Source organism: Jaculus jaculus, chromosome 7, assembly GCF_020740685.1.
Source record: "Jaculus jaculus isolate mJacJac1 chromosome 7, mJacJac1.mat.Y.cur, whole genome shotgun sequence".
Taxonomy (NCBI): domain Eukaryota; kingdom Metazoa; phylum Chordata; class Mammalia; order Rodentia; family Dipodidae; genus Jaculus; species Jaculus jaculus.
In genome coordinates this window covers 106,484,961-106,505,711 of record NC_059108.1, presented here as the reverse complement: position 1 = coordinate 106,505,711, position 20,751 = coordinate 106,484,961, and the positions used below count along the sequence as shown (strand labels likewise).

The 20,751-nt window shown below is 45.1% G+C and overlaps 1 protein-coding gene across 2 annotated transcripts in view; it reads left to right on the top strand.

Moving 5' to 3' along the window:
• The window catches only part of Nid2 (nidogen 2), an 82,499-nt gene extending 61,763 nt beyond the window's left edge, over window positions 1-20,736 (top strand). The window contains exons 12-21 of one of the 2 annotated variants that reach the window (XM_045153862.1): window positions 3,440-3,559; window positions 4,510-4,743; window positions 8,233-8,454; window positions 8,983-9,152; window positions 11,836-11,965; window positions 12,641-12,812; window positions 16,247-16,404; window positions 17,854-17,977; window positions 19,746-19,858; window positions 20,020-20,736. In XM_045153862.1, coding sequence (XP_045009797.1) covers window positions 3,440-3,559; window positions 4,510-4,743; window positions 8,233-8,454; window positions 8,983-9,152; window positions 11,836-11,965; window positions 12,641-12,812; window positions 16,247-16,404; window positions 17,854-17,977; window positions 19,746-19,858; window positions 20,020-20,030 — 1,454 coding nt within the window. In that variant the 3' untranslated portion in view covers window positions 20,031-20,736. Of the gene's footprint in view, window positions 1-3,439; window positions 3,560-4,509; window positions 4,744-8,232; window positions 8,455-8,982; window positions 9,153-11,835; window positions 11,966-12,640; window positions 12,813-16,246; window positions 16,405-17,853; window positions 17,978-19,745; window positions 19,867-20,019 lie in introns of those variants that run through there. The other variant, XM_045153863.1, reaches the window with a different exon arrangement.
• Window positions 20,737-20,751: the final 15 nt, after the last annotated feature.

Sequence of the window (20,751 nt, the reverse complement as noted above, 5' to 3'; positions counted from 1 at the left end):
CTCAACTTCCACCTTGTTTGAGGCGGGACTCCTGGATCACCACTATGCTCACCAGGCTGCTGGCCTGTGAGTTTTCTGGCGATTCTCTTGTCTCTGCTTCCCTTCTTGCTGTAGGTATACTGGGATTATCGATGTTCCTCACAGTACACTGTCTGGCTTCTGGGGGACCTTGGGGATCTGAACTCAGGTACTGACATTTGTGCAACAAACGCTTTGTCTACTGAGCCATCTCCTGAGCCCCAGATAGTCTCTAGCAGCTTAATAGATGGTGGAGGAGCGGGTTGTAGTGTACTGAGCAGTCTTGCCTTGCCTGTGTGCAAGAGGCTCTGCCACTCATTAGAGCTCCTGTCCTGCCCTCAGTCTTCCATCAGCCCCCACACATCCCTGCCAGGGACTTAGGTGGCATCTCCACCAGAGTGATATTATAATATGAAAAGCTCCTGCTCTGCCAAGGGGTGGAAAACCCTTCCCTATTTTCTGTCTGACATCCTGTGAGATGGAGAAATGTTCTTTTTTGTTTTATGACAGATTTTTTTTGACAACTTCCATGGTTGTAAACAATATCCCATGGTAATTTCCTCCCTCTTCCCACTTTCCCCTTTGAAACTCCACTCTCCATCATATCCCCTCCCCCTCTCAATCAGTCTATCTTTTTCATTTTGATATCATCATCTTTTCCTCCTATTTTGATGGTCTTGTGTAGGTAGTGTCAGGTGCTGTGAGGTCATGGATATCCAGGCCATTTTGTGTCTTGGAAGAGCATGTTGTAAGGAGTCCTACCCTTCCTTTGGCTCTTACATTCTTTCTGCCACCTCTTCCGCAGTGGACCCTGAAGGCCTTAGAAGGTGTGCTAGAGATATTGCAGTGCTGAGCACCCCTCTGTCACTTCTCAGCACTATGGTGCCTTCTGAGTCATCCCAAGGTCATTGCCACCTGAAAAGAAGCTCTGACCCTTGGTGTTTGTGTTCCTAACGAAAGGCCATATCTGGCTCAGGCTCTGGGGCCACTGGATGGCCTCTCATTTTTCTATCACAGAGGTCATCAGAGACTGCAGTTGTGGGGCCCTTCCCCTTCCCCAGGTTTTGGGGTCAGGGGTGTCTCAGGTGGGCCACTATAAGCCTCTTCAGGGGTTTTCTCCAACCCCACTGAGCATTGCTCACAGGGATCGCGGTATGCATGCAGCAGCAACGGAGAGCGTGGCTGTTTCAGATTTGGTCAGAATTTCTGAGCTGGGGCTTTAATGGTATCAGAGGCTTGTTCACTTTGGGGAATCCCCTCTTTTCTTATTTCAAAAATAGCAGTGAGGAACTGCTCCCTGGGGTTCAGAAATAGGCCCTAGTCTCAGGAATTCCTGCTTCCTGTCATTGCTTGGGGTTCCTGTTGCTGTTGGAAGTGCGTTTTAGCATATGTTCTGTCAATAGATTTGGTTTCCTGCACTTGGCTGGATGTTAATTCTAAAAGCTTTAGTTCTACAGCCAGTTTAAAAGCCACTTCAAGACCTAAAAAAACGATGCACGGTCCTTCAAAGAGATAGAATGAGCCACAAGGATAAAGATGACAGTATGGTTCTTGAGTAACCAACTTGTTAACTAAAAACCTTGTTTATATCTAATCAGGTGAACACATTTACAACTACTTTAAAAATTATTATTATTTTTGAGGGGGGGCAGATAGAGAGAATGGGCATGCCAGGGCCTCTAGCCACTGTAAACAAACTCCAGACTCATGTGCCACCATGTACATCTGGCTTACATGGGTACTGGGGAATTGAACCTGGGTCCTTAGGCTTCATAGGCAAATACCTTAACCACTAAGCCATTTCTCCAGCCCTACAACTACTTTCTTGACTGAGGAGGGGAAACGAAGGTTACCTACCAGTAAGTCCAAAGGTATACTTCTCTGGGTGGAATTAGACTTGGTTGTATTGAGCATTCAGGGTTGTTTGGACTCAAAGGACCAGATCTCCAAAGGCAGAGGATAAGCAGGCTGCTCACTAACTACTTGCTATATAAGATTGCTGTGCAGTGAATAGAATGTCTGTGTGCCATGCACAGCATGACTGCCAGATAGCATCTCAGGTACAGGAAATGCTCCGGGAGAATGTGGTTCCAAGAAAGATGGCGGGGACTAACCATCTTTGTCAGGGGAGGTAGGGTACAGAGCCACCCTGTTCCCAGCTCACCTCCAATCCTGGCTTATAAGCAGCTTTGCAAGCTGGTGTGTCCCTGCCATGGGCTATACCAAGGCATACAATTTTTTTTTCATTCTTCTAGGTTTTACAATGATTATCCCATTGCACTTGTTTTTTCACTATTCATACATTAAAAACAATTCAAGTTGTTCCTATGGGTATGACTAACACTTTGTTTTATGTTCAGTCAAGCCCACATCAGATGTGTGTACCTGTTGTTTATTTTCCCTTTCTCTGTAAGACTTCTTGTCCTCTTTGAGAGCTTGCCTCATCCGCTGGGTGTTAGCTTCCACAATCTATCCTCAACAGTTTCTTGTTTTGGAGGGCAGATGAGGTGGGTTGAGTTGATGTTGTCAACCAATTTCAGTAAGCAAAATGAAAAGAATTGTGGTGGCGCACGTCTTTATTCCCAGCACTTGGGAGGCAGAGGTAGGAGGATCGCTGTGAGTTCAAGGCCAGCTTGAGACTCCATAGTGAATTCTAGGTCAGCCTGGACTAGAGCGAGACCCTACCTCGAAAAAACAGTCAACGACAACAACAAAAACAAAAAAGGTAAATTATCTTTTGCTCAAGGTGTCAGAATTTTGACATTTTTGAGAAGTATCATTGTGAACATCCTCAGGCTACCACATAGAGACCTGAATGGTTTATCCTGATACGCCTGACACACCCAGGCTTTCTTTGTGTGTGTGGTTTCAAGGACACTGATAATATTTTTCTTTACCCACTTCTAAGACTGGAAAGCCAAGTAAAGTTCTGGATAACTGGAGATTTTAGACAGCAAACTGACTATCCAAGATGGAAGATGTTTCTCGGTTCCCTTAAAGCACTGTGGGCATTTCTGCACGTTTCAGGGAGTTGGTACCAAACACCCAAAGGAAAAAAACTAACATTGCCTATATTTATCATGATTCTAGTAGTTCTGAAAGGAAGTTAATGATGGACAGCGTAACAGTTAGTTCAAAGGTAATAACTTCCTAGAATTCACCGAGGATGAAGATGCACAGGTCAGGGGATTCTGAGAGTTGCCCACCTTTGATTTCTATACCAAGTTCTTAGTCTCCTTTGTTCACTCACATTTAAGTTCCCTTTTAGATATTATTAGCATTTCTGTGCTCTAATCCAAAGATCTGAAGTCGATCTTGTTGGTCCACGGGTACTAACACTAGGGAGCCACACAGGGTGTGTGCTGTGAAATCATGCTGTTCCTTTGTTTCCCCCCCCACCCCCCATTCCTCACCCCTGCAGATGTTGATGAATGTGCAGAAAACAGGTGTCACCCGGCAGCTACTTGTTACAACACCCCTGGGTCGTTCTCCTGCCGTTGCCAAGCTGGGTATCATGGGGACGGGTTTCAGTGCACGCCTGGTAAGTTTGGAGGGGCAGTTTGCCATAGGGCCTCCCAGCTCCTCCCTACTACTGTCTCTCTCAGCCATCCTTGGCTGAGCCTGCTTTTAGGCTCTGGATTTCCCTTCCGTTGCATCCTGCTGCCTCCTACTGCTAGTTGGTACTTGAACTTCTCGGAGGCCTGGAGTATGATCCATCAGTCATCTTAACAAGGAGCAGCTCTGGTTAATCACCCTAGTGATCTGTTTTGATGAGATTGGTTGAAACACTGAGGAGAAGCTTATATTTGTTTTTAAACTTTTAAATTTTTTATTTTTGTTTTTCAAAATAGGTTCTTACTCTAGCTCAGGCTGGCCTGGAATTCACTATTGTAGTCTCAGGGTTGCTTCAAACTCACAATGATCCTCCTACCTCTGCCTCCCAAGTGCTGGGATTAAAGGCGTGCACCACCATGCCCAGCTGAGGAGAAGCTTATGAAGCAAGAGCCACACACACTAGTGAGCCAGTAGTGAATACCCGTGGCAACTGCTTCCAGGGATTTTAGCCAGCACTGAGCAGTGTCACTGCCATTGGCCTGGGACTTCTCTAACTTAAACTCAGTCTCCAGGATGGACGGAGTTCTCTTCAGTCTCTTGGGATGTCAGGCCGATTGATGCCAGGGGTTGGTCTTGACTTGACTCAGATAATAATAAAAGCCACTGAGGGCTGAGGAAGGGACCACCTTGCACTTACATTTATCTAGGGATTTCTGGGATGAACTGAAGAGACTGGACAATTTAGGTAGATAGCGCAGAACTAAAATAATCCAGAATTCTAAGATCTCAGTGCCTTGCTCTTTCCCATTATCACAGTATCTTTCAATTATAGAAGAAATGCTCTGCCCAGGACACTATGATGGTGACCTCTCCGAGGAGAGGAGTTGAAGTGCCTCTTATTTCTCTTTTGTGTCTCCCTCTGCCTGCTTCTGGAAGACTCTGTCTCAGAACTGAAGCCCTGTGAACGCCAGCAGCGCTATGCCCAGGCACAGCATGCCTACCCTGGCTCACGGGTCCACGTCCCCCAGTGCGATGACCAGGGTAACTTCCTGCCACTGCAGTGCCATGGCAACACCGGCTTCTGCTGGTGTGTGGATCCTAATGGCCAAGAAGTCCCTGGCACCCAGACTCCGCCTGGCTCCACTCCACCTCACTGCGGACCACCACCAGGTCAGCCACCCAAGAAAGGAACCTTCCACCACTTGAGGTCTGGGTCAAGAAGCAGAAGCATTGGTGATGGGGTAGCTTAGAACTTGGTCTAGACTCTGCAGACTGGGGCTGGCCGGCCACCATCCATTCATAGTCTGTTTCCTCCAAATAATCCTTGGATGATACATACACATTTGTGTGCATGTTTATGCCATAAGGACATGTGGACTTGTGACATAGAGATCTTTTACACATTATGTTCCAACTGCTTAGATCTTGTTGAATGACAGACTTGAAGCTGAATGCCTAGGTCAGGCTAGGGCCCATGGTGAGACATCTGAGAGCTAGGGGACCTTGCCAGACTAGCGTTTTGTCTAAAAGCTTTCCTATGTAACCTTCTCAGTCTGAGGGATGTGTTCATGTCAGTAAGAAAAAGTAAGTATGAACTTGCAAGTGGATCCAACAAATTCAATCAAATGACCACACCCTCTGTAGCCTAACCAGGTGGCAATGAGGAATCTTTCTTGTGACAGCCACCTTTATAAGAAAGAGGTACAGGAATCTGTCCATAGGATCTGAAGTGCTCGCAGCAAACATGTCTGTTGTCACCTTACCAGGGTTGGAGCGTGGGTGGCAAGTGCGCACAGCTGATGCCTACACCATGCTTCTTGCTGGGTTAGAGGTGGGCACAATTTGATACTACTGTAGCCAGAATGATGCCTACCACCAGGAGCTTGACATTCGAAGATGTATTTTTATTGAGAATTCCAAAAGTACTAGTCTAGCTTTTTTAAAAAAGAATATTTTTTATTTCTTTATTTGCAAGGAAAGAAGGAGAGAATGAGAGAGGAAATGGGCAAACCAGGGCCTCCAGCCACTGCAACAAACTCCAGATATGGATGCTACTTTGTGTATCTGGCTTTACATGGCTACTGGGAAATTGAACCCAGGCCGTCAGGCTTTGCTAGCAAGCGCCTTTAACTGCTGAGCCATTGCTCCAGTCCCTAGTTTAGCTTTTAATGTGTATAAGAAATAGAGCTAGTTTTAACTGATATGGCCAGGATTTTCATGGTTCTAATATTCATCCACGTAAAACTTGCTTTGATCCACAGTGACACCCAACCTTTTTCCATGTCTATTTTTTAGGAAAAGATTCTGCAATCCAAAAAAAAGGTGCAAGGAAATCCTGTTTCCTTTGTAGCTTCTCTCTAAAGTCTAGGTTGTGCTCCTGCTGGGATTTGAAAGTCAGATGGCTTGGGTTGTGCCTTAGAAAGACGGCTCAGAATTCTATTTAATTTATAAAGACAAGCATGTGTTAGGGACAATGATTCAGGCTGAGATGTTAATGACTAAAATAAGGACACATTATTTTGTGCAAACTTTCTCACGGCCCAGATGTCTCCCCTGGTGCTGTTTGGCCTTGGTCACCATCTCGTCTGCATAATGGGGTCAGCTGGAGGGGGGTACCCCTGAGCACACTCTGTGCCCAAAACTTCAGAATGTTTAGACCCCTGCCAATAAGAAGCAGGGGAGAAGTAAGTCCACGGTTGGATGAAGTTGTTCCACATAGTAGGAAATGACCAGGCCGCCCACTTGTGAGCAGTTGGAGGCCCATTTCCCTGAAGCTGACTGCCACATATTCACATAGCACCACGCGGTATTGTGTGGCCCCTTGAACAAAGAGCGGCTCCTTGGAGTTGGGTCTGTGGAGCAGGTGTGTGGGCCGCTTCCTGCCACACCCACCTGTAAAAGGGATAGTGAGTATTTGAAGAAGTTGCATGCCCTTCTCACCCCAGAGCCACTTTTGGGTGAGCAAGTCAGAGAGTTTTACTCCCTGGGGATCTGAGCTCTCATGCACTGAGGGTCACTTGCTTCCCCTGTGCCGAGGAAGAATCTCGCTGCAGCCATGGTGTGATGTCCCCAGCTTTGTTCTTTGATGTCTCTGGAGAGGTTTGAGTGGGGGAATGGCCTGGCATGCACCATTTCAGCTGCTGGCTGAATGTACCCTGGCTTGGGAAAAGGAAGGACATCATTGGGAACAATGAAGCCAGCCTGAAGGTTGGGCTGCGATCCCAAAGTGAGCTGATGGCCTTTAGCCAGGATGGCACAGGGGTGGAAGTGGCGAGAAGTGAAGATACTGTGAATTTTTTTTTTTTAATTCATGAGACAGAAAGAGAGAATGGGCACATCAGGGCCTCTAGCCACTATATACGAACTCCAGATACATGTGCCCCTTGTGCATCTGGCTTACGTGGGTCCCGGGGAATCAAACCCAGGTCCTTAGACTTCGCAGGCCAATGCCGTAACCACTAAGCCATTTCCCCAGTCCTCTGTGAATGTTTTTGAAGGTAGAACTGAGAAGAATTTTTCTGACAATGTAGTATGAGGAGAGAAAGAGGTGTTAAGATCTTCGTATCTGAGCAATGAAAAAATTGTAGGCTCTGTTTTCTGGTACTAAAACGATGAGGAGAGGAGCAGGTTTTGGGAAGCAGGAGCACAGCTTTTGCTATTGTACCCTGGGATTTCTATTAGGCAAGGACATACTTGGCTGCATGATTCTGCAGACTTTGCATTGCAGAAGTTAAGAAGGATGGTCATTCAGCCCCAGTGGAAAGGTGATTTCGGTAACCACTGCGGAACCATGTGTTTGGAGCACAGCCTCTATAACCCTGGGGCAATAATAGCCTGGGAGGGAACTGTTCTACATCAGAAGCTAGCAGGACTTTAATCATAGTGTCAACCATGTGGGGGGTATGCTAGAAACAAAGGAGACAGCATTGTGTCAGAAAGCTAGATTCTGCAAGAAGTGTTCAGCTTTGAGTTCATCTTAATAACAAAGCTAGTTGAGTTCTAGAAATTGGGTTGCCCGAGAGTCAGTTTTAAGTTGCTTACTACCATTTCTGCTATGTTCACAGTAATTATACCATGTTTTACTTAGTGGAACTTTTTAGTGATACTGAGGGCCACGTGGCATTGCCTGACTTTCAGTTCCACTTTCTATGACATACACTGGCCAGGCCCAAGATGGCCATCTTAGCAACACATCCTAGAGCTTGAAGCAAGTGGGAAATAATAGCTGGTTTTAAAAGTCGCACGGGCCACTGAGTACCAGGTGAAAGCGCACAAGTGCTCTGTCTGCAGAAGTGCCCTGGGCACAGGCCAGATGTTCACATGGGTCTCCACTGGCTTGAGTAAGACCGTCCCTTGCCCAGGCTGAGTTCTGCTGGGGCTGTTGCCTCATCCGGTTCTTTCCTGATGTGGCCAGGCTTTGATGAAAGTTCCACTTGGCCTGGGTAGACGGGTACATCAGGGTGATCTTTTCTCCACATTCCCACAGAGAACTTGCTGAGAACACATTTGCTTCCCTGGCTCAGTGTCCAGGGGCTGGGCTGAGGCCTCACTACTGGGCAGGAGGAAGAGGAGGTGGAAGGCCAGGAGGTTCGGTATGGGGCTCTGGAGCTGTACTGCCTTGGGCTGGCAATCCAAGGGTTTGTTTCCCCATCTGCTTAGAACCCACTCAGAGGCCTCGGACGGTGTGCGAACGCTGGAGGGAGAGCCTGCTGGAGCACTATGGTGGCGCACCCAGGGATGACCAGTATGTGCCCCAGTGTGATGACCTGGGCCACTTCATCCCCCTGCAGTGTCACGGGAAGAGCGACTTCTGCTGGTGTGTGGACAAAGACGGCCGAGAGCTGCAGGGTACACGCTCGCAGCCAGGCACCATCCCTGCCTGTAAGCACTGGAAGATCCACGTGCCTCAGTGGCATCGAGGGTTGCTGCCCACTGTAGGCAGGGTGGGGAAGGGGGAAGCTAAGGGCTCACCAGGTCCATTGAGCAAAGTCAGTATGCTGAGTTGATGTGAAATCTGGTCCCCTCAAGGTCCCAATTTGCATTGCATGTCGACTTTGTCACAAGCAGTTTCTGTTGTTAGAATGGCTGGAGCTCACTGCAACACTGCAGCACCCTGGGGCTCCAAAGAGATTTCATCCCTTTAAAAACAAGGAGCCTCTCACCACCCCCTGCTTTGCTCTCAGGAAGCATTTTTGTTGTCTTCCTCCCTAGTAATTGGCGGGGATTTACATAATTGATCTTTGAAAAAACAAACCTTAAAAATCAGAATTTCTTTTGAGGAACATCTGGAACTCATCTGTTGATAGTTTTGAAGGTTCTCATGTATGTGAAAGTAACTTTTCTCTTCCTCTCTCTGGCCTTTGCTTCCTCTTTTCTCTCCCCACTCCCTCTGTTCTTTCCCATGGACAGGTATCCCCACAGTTGCTCCCCCCACAGTTCGGCCCACTCCCCGGCCTGATGTGACCCCTCCATCTGTGGGCACCTTCCTGCTGTATGCCCAGGGCCAGCAGATTGGTCACTTGCCCCTCAATGGCACCAGGCTTCAGAAGGATGCTGCCAAGACCCTGCTGTCATTGCATGTAAAGTAGACTGACTTCTTCAGGTCATGGGACTGTGTGCAAGGGGTGGGAGTGTGTCAGTATGGAGATGACATGTCCATAGACAGGGGTGGTGCTTGGTGGCTTTCCCTAGACCCTCTGTGTATCATGCCACAAGCCAAGAGGCTGCTCTTTGGCAATCCTCCGGGATGCCATCTCTTTTCCTCTGTTGCTGGCAGTCATGCCTCACCTACCCCAGTCCCTCCTGTGGTTTCATGGTGTTTCATATATGTGGCAAGAGAATTTCAGAGTTGTCACGATATGGAGGCAATCTACAGGTGGTGCTATGGAAAATTGAGAGGTTCTTTCTTTGCATTTTTATTTTTGTTTTATTTATTTGAGAGAGAGAAAGAGGCAGATAGAGAGAATGGGCACACCAGAGCCTCCAGCCCCTGTGAATGAACTCCAGATACATGTACCACCTTGTGCATCTGGCTCATGAGGGTCCTGGGAATCAAATCTGTCCTTGGCCTTGCAGGCCAGTGCTTTGCTAAGCCATCTCTTCCCTATCCCTCTTTTTTTTTTACCCCCCCCCAAGGTAGGGTCTTGCTCTAGCTCAGGCTAACCTGGAATTACTATGTAGTCTCAGGCTGGCCTCGAACACACAGAGATCATCCTGTGTGCGGGATTAAAGGCATCCACCACTATGCCTGGCTGAGAGGTTCTTTCTTAATTCAAGTTCCTGGGGTTGTTCTGTCTAGGACACAGATATCCTGAAGTCAAAAGGACAGGAAATTGCAGCCACAGTGTGGTTTCTGTGGTCACTAGAGAACCCCAAGTGGAAATCAGCTGAGGACTGCTCCGACTGTGCCTCTCCATGTTGCCTATGTCACTTTGAGTGACAGTTTTTCTGCCTGCTGACTCCTCCAAAATGAAGGCATGGGCTAGTGAGTGCTTTTGGGGAGGCGTAGATGGAGATTCCCTGAGGGTGTGTTCACTGCTTCCTGAGTGGAAGAAAGGATTAACTGGGGAGAAGAGAAGGAATTCCCCATAGTCATTGGCACTTATGAGGGGAACTCATCTGATATTTCTAGACTTCACACTCAGGATACCTGCTCATCCATGAGAAAGAATAGAGAAGCGTTCATGCTTATATTTACTTCTGTTAATGAACTATATTTGGTTCCCCCAAAAAAGTTTAAAAGGAGCCAGTGTTCAGAAAAAAAGATGTGGCTTCTTTCCTCCTTTTTAAGCTTCAAGGCTTTTTGTTGTTGTTTCCAGCAAACTCTCGCACACTATTCCTAAGTGCTTCCTCATGACAACCATCTTTTATTCTAGCCACATCAGATGGCTATGTTGTGCTTCGGAACATGTCTCTAACAGGCATGGTGGTGATGGTTGTGTTGGAACTGAAGGAGAAATGGAACATAAACTATATGCATACTTTAGGGAAATATACTTAAACTGGGACTGTTTTGCTCAGAAACTTGGCTTATGAATCTCATGATTCCCTGGATTCATTGAAGCCCCTATGAATGTGAACTTAGAAAGATGGCTTTTTAAATTTTTATTTTTATTTATTTATTTGAGAGAGAGGGAAAGAGGCAGGGGGAGGGGGGGGGGAGGGAGGGAGGGAGAATGGGTGCTCCAGGGCATCCAGCTGCTGCATACAAAATCCAGATAGGTGTGCCGCCTTGTGCATCTGGCTAATGTGGGTCCTGGGGAATTGAACCTGGGTCCTTTGGCTTTACAGGCAAGTGCCTTAATCACTAATTCAGAAAGATGGCTTTTTATTTTGATTTTCAACTAAAATATTTGTTGGCCTGAGGTCCTCCATATAAATGGCCAGCTCTTCTGCAGGAGCCAGATTCTTCCTGGGACAGTTTCTTTAACTGACTACTGCCTCAGGCACAAGTCACCCCAAGCCCCAAGAGGCTTTGTTAGGCAAAGCAAGAACTGGTGTGACCTCAGGACAGCCAGCCAGCTGGCCTCTAGCTGTTGGCCTTGCACATGTGCTGGGTTGGGAATGGAATGAAGCAAGTCCTGTGTGGAGTTGAGGCAAAAAAAATATTACAGATCTGGCATTTTGGGGAAAAAAAGACTGTCATTTAGCATTAAGGAAGGGGTGGGAGAGAGACCTCACTTGCCAAAGGTTGGGTGACCACAGTTTCTTATCCATCAAATGACAGCTTTCATTTATAGAAGACCTGCTTTGTATTAAGAGGCATGAGCAGTGCACCTTAGGTCGGGGAGGCTATTCGCCTAGGAGGGAGGAATTTTGTTGGCCTATGTTGGGAAACTTAGAGAAGCTCTTTCAAAAAGCATTAGCAGCATTTGAAAGCATTCAGGCTTGGCCCCATTAAATATTCAGACTTACTTAGCTGAGACTGACCTAATCACTGAAGGGTCTGCTTGTACTCATGAAATTGCTGTTTTCCCTGCCAATGATAATAGCACTTGAGGGGCCTCACTGTATTACTGATTTAGGACACTTGATAAGCATTTATGGCGTTAAGTTTTAAAGCATCCTCATGGGGCATATTCTGCTTGAGGAAAAGTGGGCACAGATGGGCAGTCAATACGGGAGGAGGGAGGTCTAACTACTGCACCCCATTGCCTGCATGGTCCCAGTGCTGTGATGAGCAACTCTGCGAAAGCATTAGGATAGGAAGGGGGGAGATCCAGAGCACGCTGATTCATCTGATGGTATGATTGGTCCTTGAAGGGCTCCATAGTTGTGGGAATTGATTACGACTGCCAGGAGAGGATGGTGTACTGGACGGATGTTGCTGGCCGAACCATCAGCCGTGCCAGTTTGGAGGCAGGCGCCGAGCCCGAGACCATCATCACCTCAGGTCAGCAGATGCACCCAGCAGACACTCTGCATCTCATTGTATTTTACTGTCATTTGCCTGGTTCCTGCTGTTCTTCCCCTAATAGGGGAGATTAAGTTCTTTGCACGACTCCTCAAGCTGCACATGGGTAGCACTAATTTTCTTGTTGCTGGGACAGAACACTTGACCTGAAAGGAAAAGGTTTATTTCTGGCTTAGAATTTTGAGAGGAAGTTTCATCGTGATGGGCAAAGCATGGCATGAGCAGACAGTGGGCATCACATCTTGTCACAGCAGCAGCAGGGAAGATGTAGAGAGAGTGAGCTTTGAATTCCCATCGGGGAGACTGGACCACTAAGCCTCAAGGCCTGCCCCTCCATGGCCCTTCTGTAAACAATCGCATTCACGTGTAAGGAATCAAAAGATGACTCTTAGGATGAGATGAGCCACTCTCAAAAAAAAAGGCCCAGTAAGAACTGAGCAAGTGGCGGTAGTTTATGCTGGCTGCCCGCACACAGCACCATGGGTGACAGGTACCATCAGGGTAGCAGGGTCTGTTCGTATAGGAGCCAGATAAAAGATGGGCTCTTCTGGTAGCCTGCCTGGGTCGAGAAACTTGAAGATGCTCATGTATTTGCTATTGTAAACTCTTCAAACTTGGGAGATGTCTCCACTCCAGCCCTGCCTTTACTTCCAGCTCTGATAAGCCCGGAAGGACTTGCCATCGACCACTTCCGTAGAACCATGTACTGGACGGACAGCGGCCTGGATAAGATAGAGAGGGCCAACCTGGATGGCTCCGAGCGCAAGGTCCTCTTCCACACAGATCTGGTGAATCCCCGTGCCATCACTGTGGATCCAATCCGAGGGTCAGCTGCCTTTCCTAGTCCTCCCGTTACCTGTAAACTTGATTTGGAACCCCTAGATTTTATATATGATGGAGGGGGGGCCTAGACAAGAGTGTTAAAACTGAAATGAACTCATTTGCCAAATAGTTGAGGACCTGTTAGGTGCCAAGCATTCTTGCAGGCAAAAACAAGGTCTGTTCTTTCAAGGAGCTTACATTCTGTTCAGCAGGAAATGAGATGGCAAGCAAGTAAGAGCGAGGCTGTGATGAGGTAAGTAGTGAATTGGATGCTCTGGGGACCCTGGGGGGCCTCAGAAGATGACCTGTGCACAGGATGGAGTAGATGCCTTATGTGAGATCTTCAGAAACCAGTGTTAAGCACAACAGGATTTCTCTCCATCATGGATGCTGAGAGTAGCCAAGATTCTCACTGGGCATTCAACTCCTCTGGTCTGTTTGTATTTATTTTATTTATTTATTTTTTTAAATACTTTGTCTTTATTCATTTATTTGAGAGAAAGAGGGAGAAAAGAAGGAAGAAAGGGAGGGAGGAAGAAAGGGTATGCCAGGGCCTCCAGCCACTACAAACTCACTCCAGACACATGTGCCACCTTGTGCATCTGGCTTCCATGGGCTCTAGGGAACCAAACCTGGGTTGTTTGGCTTTGCAGGCAAGTGCCTCTACAACTAAGCCTTCTCTCCAGCACTTTCATTTTTTAAATTTTATTTATTTATTTATTTGAGAGTGGCACAGAGAGAAAGAGACAGAGAAAGAGAGAATGGTCATGCCTGGGCCTCCAGCCACTGCAAACTAACTCCAGATGCGTGCGCCCCCTTGTGCATCTGGCTAACATGGGTCCTGGGGAATTGAGCCAATTGCTAAGGCTGTGAGCTGGGACATACAGGACTCCATCACTGGGATCAGAGGATCTTTCTTGCGTAACTTACTGTATTGAAGTGTGGCTTCTGCAAGTAAAATTGAAGAGAAGCTCAAGTCTGTAAAGAAAACTTAGCTTTACTTCTCAGTAAAGTGGCTTTGACTCAGAAATACTAAGTGGAAAACTTCCAAGGTAGCTATGAGCTTTGGGTTCCACATGGGAAAAGGTGTATCTGTTTGTAAGTGCTCCAGCCGCAGGAATTAACCCTCTTAGGACTCCTTCCATAGGCCCAATAAGTCGTTGGTGCTTGACCCATAGTGGGAGAAGCTGCCTGCTGGTATGCAAGGATGCCATGGTCATCTGACCTACGGCCGAGGGACATACTTTCAAGATGAAATCTAGACCACAACCATTAGTTTAGATGACAGTGGACCCTTATTTCTTCTCAAGGCAGAAAATACTTATAATGGACTTTTCTTTTGGGAGACGGGAATAAGAATGAATGGGTATGCTAGGGCCTTCTGTCACTGCAAACAAATTCCAGCTGCATGTGCCACTTTAGTGCATCTGGCTTTACTTGGGTACTGGGTACTCAAACCCAGGCCATCAGGCTTCGCAAACAAGGGCCTTCAGCTGTTGAGCCAGCTCTCTAGCCCTGCTCATGGACTTCAAATATAAGGCTGAATCTTCCACAGCCTCTTGAAGACTCAGTTGTTGAATTTTGGGGGATATTGCTGACTTTCTTTTTCTTTTTCTTTTCTTTTTTTCTTTTTTTTTGCTGCTGACTTTCTATACACTTGACTCACATATTTGTTTCATTAGACACTCTATGCATCATTTGTGGTAAATGTGTCTATGTGAGGTTGTTCAAGACTTACTCTGTGCATTATCTGGAGTCATTCTGGCAAAAGGGACAGGTAATAAATGACAAGGCATGCATACCTGCATGCTCTGCCCTGTGGCTGCCTCTGCCTCAGCACAGAGTGGAAACTCAAGATCTCTCCTTGTTGGGGTACTTGGTAGTTCACCAACCCAACAAAGCTGGACTTTAGAAATAGCCACACATCCTTATGTATACCGTATTTCCAATTAATGTGATCGTTTTGTAGCTATTATCTGTTCAGTGAATATTTTGCATACTTAACAAAGCTACTAAAATGTCTGAGGTGCTCTCTCTCTCTCTCTTTTTCTCCCTCTCCCTCTCTGTGGGCCTGGTGTAGGAAGCTGAGGTTCCCCCTAAGCAAGTGCCACACAGAATTTTCCTGATGATTTACTGCAAATCCCTGGCCCAAGTCTACAAATTGCATCATTTTTATTGCTAAGCCCTAACAATTGCATCTCTTTATTATAGGCCCAAGAGCCAATTCAAGATTTCAACAAGGAGATACATATATATATATTTTTTTTTTAAGCAAGGATTTTATTATTTTTATTTATTTACTTGAGAGCGACAGACAGAGAGAGAAAGAGGCAGAGACAGAGAGAATGGGTTCACAAGGGCCTCCAGCTACTGCAAACAAACTCCAGGTGCATGCATCACCTTGTACATCTGGCTTACGTGGGTCCTGGGGAATCGGGCCTCGAACCGGGGTCCTTAGGCTTCACAGGCAAGCACTTAACTGCTAAGCCATCTATCCAGCCCTAAAGCAAGGATTTTTGATAAAAATTTTGACAGTAATAACTTCACCCATATAGTTGGAGTTGTCAGAAATCCCTGTAACACAGGCAAAAGTAGAACATGGCTGTATATTACTTACATATTGTTGTATAACATATGGCCCCAAACCATGGGAGGTTAAGGCACCAGACATTTATTACATCACAGTGTCTGTGAGTCATAAATCTGGGTAAGGCTTAAATGAGTTTGCGTGGCAGTCTCTGAAGAAGCTGCACCCCAGGTACTAAGCCAACTGCAGTGATTTCAGGGCTTAGCTGAGGAAGTGTCCCTTTCTTTGCACTCAATGTGCACTCTTGACAGCCCTTGTGTCCTTGCTGGCTTCTGGACACATGGCTCTCTTTAAAGGGTAGTTTTAATCATAGAATCTAGTTTGCTTCATGGAGGAGCAACAAAGAGCACTCATGTCAGGAGCTGGTTTTTTGAAAGCTATTATGGAAGCAGTACCCTATGACTGACATACTTTGTTCACTAGAAGCAAGACACTAAGTCTAGCCCACGCCATAGGGGATTAAGCATTAAGGCTGCGAGTATAAGGAGATGGAAATCAAGGGTGGCTGGCCATGGCTGGTTTTTTTTTTTTTTAAAATATATATATATATATGTTTTTTGAGAGAGAGAATCAGATAGAGAATGGACATGACAGGGCCTCTATCCCCTGCAAAGGAAGTCCAGACACATGTGCTACCTTGTACATCTGGTTTACATGGGTACTGGGGAATTGAACCTGAGTCCTTAGGCATTGCAGGCAATTGCCTTAACCACTGAGCCATCTCTCCAGCCCACGGCTACTTTTTTGGTGTGTGTGTTGCTGGAGATCGAATCCAAGGGCTTGTACTGCAACATTGTTTCTCCAACCCCTGCATAGCTCTTGTTTTATAATCTTTATACATTTATTCACAGCAACTTATACTGGACAGACTGGAATAGAGAAGCTCCTAAAATTGAAACATCTTCTTTAGATGGAGAAAACAGACGAATTCTGGTCAATAAGGATATTGGATTACCCAATGGGTTAACCTTTGACCCCTTCTCCAAACTCCTTTGCTGGGCCGATGCAGGTAATACTGATGAAATGTGGAATGATCACTCTTGTTAGTGCCGTGAGCACAGTGACAGATATTACTAAAAACCCAATCAGGGGCTGGAGAGAAACCTTAGTGGTTGTTTGCCTGTAAATCCAAAGGATCCTGGTTCCATTCTCTAGGACCCACATAAGCCAGGTGCACAAGGGGTGCATGTATCTGGAGTTTGTTTGCAAAGGAGGCCCACTCTCGGCTCCTTTCTCTCTCTCTCAAATACATAAATAAATATTTTAAAAAAGAAAGAAACTATAGAGTAAGTTCCAGGTCGTCCTGGGCTAGAGTGAGAACCTACCTCAAAATAAACAAAAAATAAAGAACCCAATCACATCTGTCTTTTAGGTCTCATTTATAAATTTTTAAAGACCACTTTGTCATGATTCTTTGTAGAGGAGGCTGAACTGGACAATATATATGTATGGCTCTTTGATCTAAACATGAGCACTTGGTAGTTTGTTTTTTCTTAAGTTTAAAGAAATACTAGCCACTGTTGAACTGACACTCAGATGGAGGTTATTCCATCCATTGAGCCAGTATCTTCATCTCTATAAAAACGTGTTGCTTTAGTAGTAGGTCCTGCTGAGGATGTTCTTTGAAAACAATGTGTCAAGATGGTGTCCTTCAGGAATAATTTGGGTGAATGCCCAGGTTCACTTATTTCTATTATGTGCTTTTCATTATTGCAATCACTAAAATCCACTATGAGTCTAGTTCCACTCAAGAATATGATTGTTCTTGAATTTATCTAATAAATGGACTACAATGAAGATGGGTGGTTTTTCCAACCAGATTGCCCAAAATATTATATTTTTAAGTATATCAAATTTTAAACTTTTCCTTAAGAAATGTGGAACTTGAAACTTCTTAAAATTTTTGGCTTTTAAAAAATTTTGTAATTCTGCTCTCTTTACACTAGAAAACATTACCATTTCATTGCTTTTTCTTCTTATACCCAGAAAATAAAATCATTTAAAATATTTAAGAGATTTTGGTTAAGATTGCTTTGTTATTCACTGCTTTACAAATAAAATGTAGCTGTACAGATGTTGTATTTTACCAGTTATAAGTAAGGCTTGAAATAATAAAAATGCTCCTAATGCTCCAGATTTGAACAAATTCAGTCCTTTCTTCCATAAGGGGATGCATGTTTGATCCTCTCATTAAAAAACTAGAATGCATTTGTAATCATGGAAGTTGTTAATTTAAATAAGAAGGAAAAAAAATAACTAGAATGCCACTGAGCCAGCTGGGAACTGGTGAAAGAAGAGGGCACTCCACAGTTGTAATGAATCTGCCTGTGATGGGAATGGATGTTGTAGTCTCTACTCTGCCAGCTTCCTTTGAGAAGGAATCTTGTCACTGTCATCTTTAGAAAAGCAGTTGCATGAAGGAATCTCATTTCCCCCTTCCCCTTGGATGTTTTAAAAGGAACAAAAAAACTGGAGTGTACACTACCTGATGGAACTGGACGGCGTGTCATCCAAAATCACCTCAACTACCCCTTCAGCATCGTCAGTTACGCAGATCATTTCTACCACACAGACTGGCGGAGGTGAGCCCTGCATGCTGACCTTGTCTAAAAGGAAGAGGGTTCTGACAAGCACTGTGCTTTACTGAAGTCCTAAGTGCACTGCATGGGTTCTGTTGCATGAGGACCTGAGTTACATTCCCAGTACCCATGGGCAAGTGCCAATGGTACTTGCCTGGAATCCCAGCACCAGAGAGACAGGACAATCCCTAAGGCTTAATGCCAACAGTCTTAGCTGACCTATCAAGTCCTCTGTTCATTTCTGTTGTATTAGTGTATACCATTCCTTTGGGGCTATTTTTGAAATTATCCCTTTACCCATAACTTCCAAGTATTTTTAATAGGTTGCTTAAAAATTGGAAAGCTATATGGTAATAAATTATCTGACAAAAGCCACATTTATTTATTTTTTGAAGAGTACACAAAAGTGGTACTATAAGGTAAATTTAGTCTAGGGCTTTTTATTGTTATTTTTACTTATTTATTTGAGAGCAACAGAGAGGGAGAGGGAGAGAGAATGAGCACGCCAGGATCTTCAGCCACTGCAAATGAACTCCAGATGCGTGCACCCCCTTGTGCCTCTGGCTAACGTGGGTCCTAGGGAATCGAGCCTCGAACCAGGGTCCTTAGGCTTCACAGGCAAGTGCTTAACCGCTAAGCCATCTCTCCAGCTCTTGTTTTTAGTTTTTTTTTTTTTTTTAAGAGAACACTTCTAGCCACTGTAAATTAACTCTAGATGTGTGCACCCCCTTGAGCATCTGGCTTACATGGATCTTGGTCCTTAGGCTTCACAGGCAAATGCCTTAACTGCTAAGCCATCTCTTCAGCCCCCAATATAGGTTTTTTTTGTTTTTTTTTTTTAATAGCCTTGTTGACTAACCTACCTTGGAGATACTAAAATATTATGTAGCTCTCAAATGAGGATAAGGATCTGGGGAACTCTTTAAGCAGAACAAAAGGACATGTAAGTCCTTTACCCTACCTTCACCTATATATATGGTTTTTTGAGGCAGAGTTTCACTCTAGTTCAGGCTGACCTGGAATTCACTATGTAGTCTCAGGGTGGCCTTGAATTCACAGCGATCCTGCCTCCCAAGTGTTGGAATTAAAGGTGTACACCACCACATCTAGTTCCTTCTTAAAATTTTAATTGGTCTCCATGTCGCCTGGCCTCCAGTGCTTAAATGGATCCTCTTGTGATCTTAAATGCACTCAGGGTTGACTCTCAGATGCCTACGTGGTATCAGAATCACCCAAACACTTGCACTGCTGGGTGCCATTCCAGAGCTTTTGACTCAGTAGGACTGGTGGGGGGAAGAGGAGCCCAAATTTGAATTTCCTACAAGTTTCCAGGTGATACTGACATAGGGGACACCTGATGAACCACTGATGCTAGACAAAACTTTTGAGTCAACTCATTTGGTAGGAATATTTTAAACAATTCATTCTAGGAGCTGGGGAGATAGCTCAGTTGTTAATATGCATGCTTGCCTTGAAAGCATGAAGACTGAAGTTAAAAATAGGAACTGGCTCCTACAGAAATGTCATCGTTGGTGGTAAATCCCAGCACCGGGGAAGAGACAGATGGATCCCTGGGGCTTAGTGGCCAGCCAGAGTAGCCTAATTGGCAAGCGCTCCAAGCCAGTGAGAGACCCTCTATATGATACTCAAGGTTATTCTCTGCCCTCCACATTAAAAAATAGATGTATCCTTGAAGGCAGCTAGGCTTTTCTCTACTGAAACTTTTATAATCTGTAGACTGCCTACACATGACTTCTCTCTTTGTTACCAGGGATGGTGTTATATCAGTTAATAAAGACAGTGGCCAGTTTATTGACGAGTATCTCCCAGAGCAGCGATCTCACCTATATGGGATCACTGCAGTCTACCCCTACTGCCCAACAGGTAAGTGAACGTGCCCAGGCTCCTGTGGATTAGCAGGTAGAGGACTGTCTGTACTAACTGTGCCAGTACTGCCCTCCTTACTACCTTGAGTCTACCTGGCTGAAAGACCTGCTGTTCCAACTCAGTTACAGAATATTCACCATTGTCCTCTTTCCTTCCAGGAAGAAAATGAAAATGAAATGTACAGGAGGGCTTGACGTTTACAATCAGATCTTGACCTAAGAACATTTACTGCAAAGGCAAAGAAAGTGAATAAGGAACTGGCCATTCGAAGATCTGGACACACAAGATGAGCATTTTTAGTGCAACAAGACTATTTTGTGAAAAGTCTATACCTCAATCTTTACTACTGTATTTTTTAAATCAAAAGTTCTCACAGGTAAAAAGTAATGGAATTTTAATTGTTGCTTATTGAAGCAACTTTCTGTAAACATTCACTTACTTAATAGGCCAAGTTCATTCAGCTAAGAACTCATCAGTTTAAGAAACTAAATCTGATTTTTTTTTTTTTTTGGACTAAATCTGATTTTTGCCATGGATTCTTCCTGGCCAAGAAACTAAAAGGACATGTGATTCAATATAAACTATAATCCTAAGGACCTTGACATTGATGTAGTTGGAGACTATGCAGAACTGATGGAAAAGATCCAACTTATTTATATGCTTCCCAACAGAAGTTCTAAGATGTGTTTTTACCTCTACATCAGTGCATTTCTATTTATATGAGAAGGTGCTAGAATGATTCACTCTATACTTTCCAATCCCCCATGTGCCTCTATAGACGTGCCTGCCGACAGCATTACAGTTACAAACACCAAAGATGTAGTTCTCAAATTTTATACATAACTTCAATAAACTATTTTTACGTTTTCTTGTGACCTAAGGATCTGTAT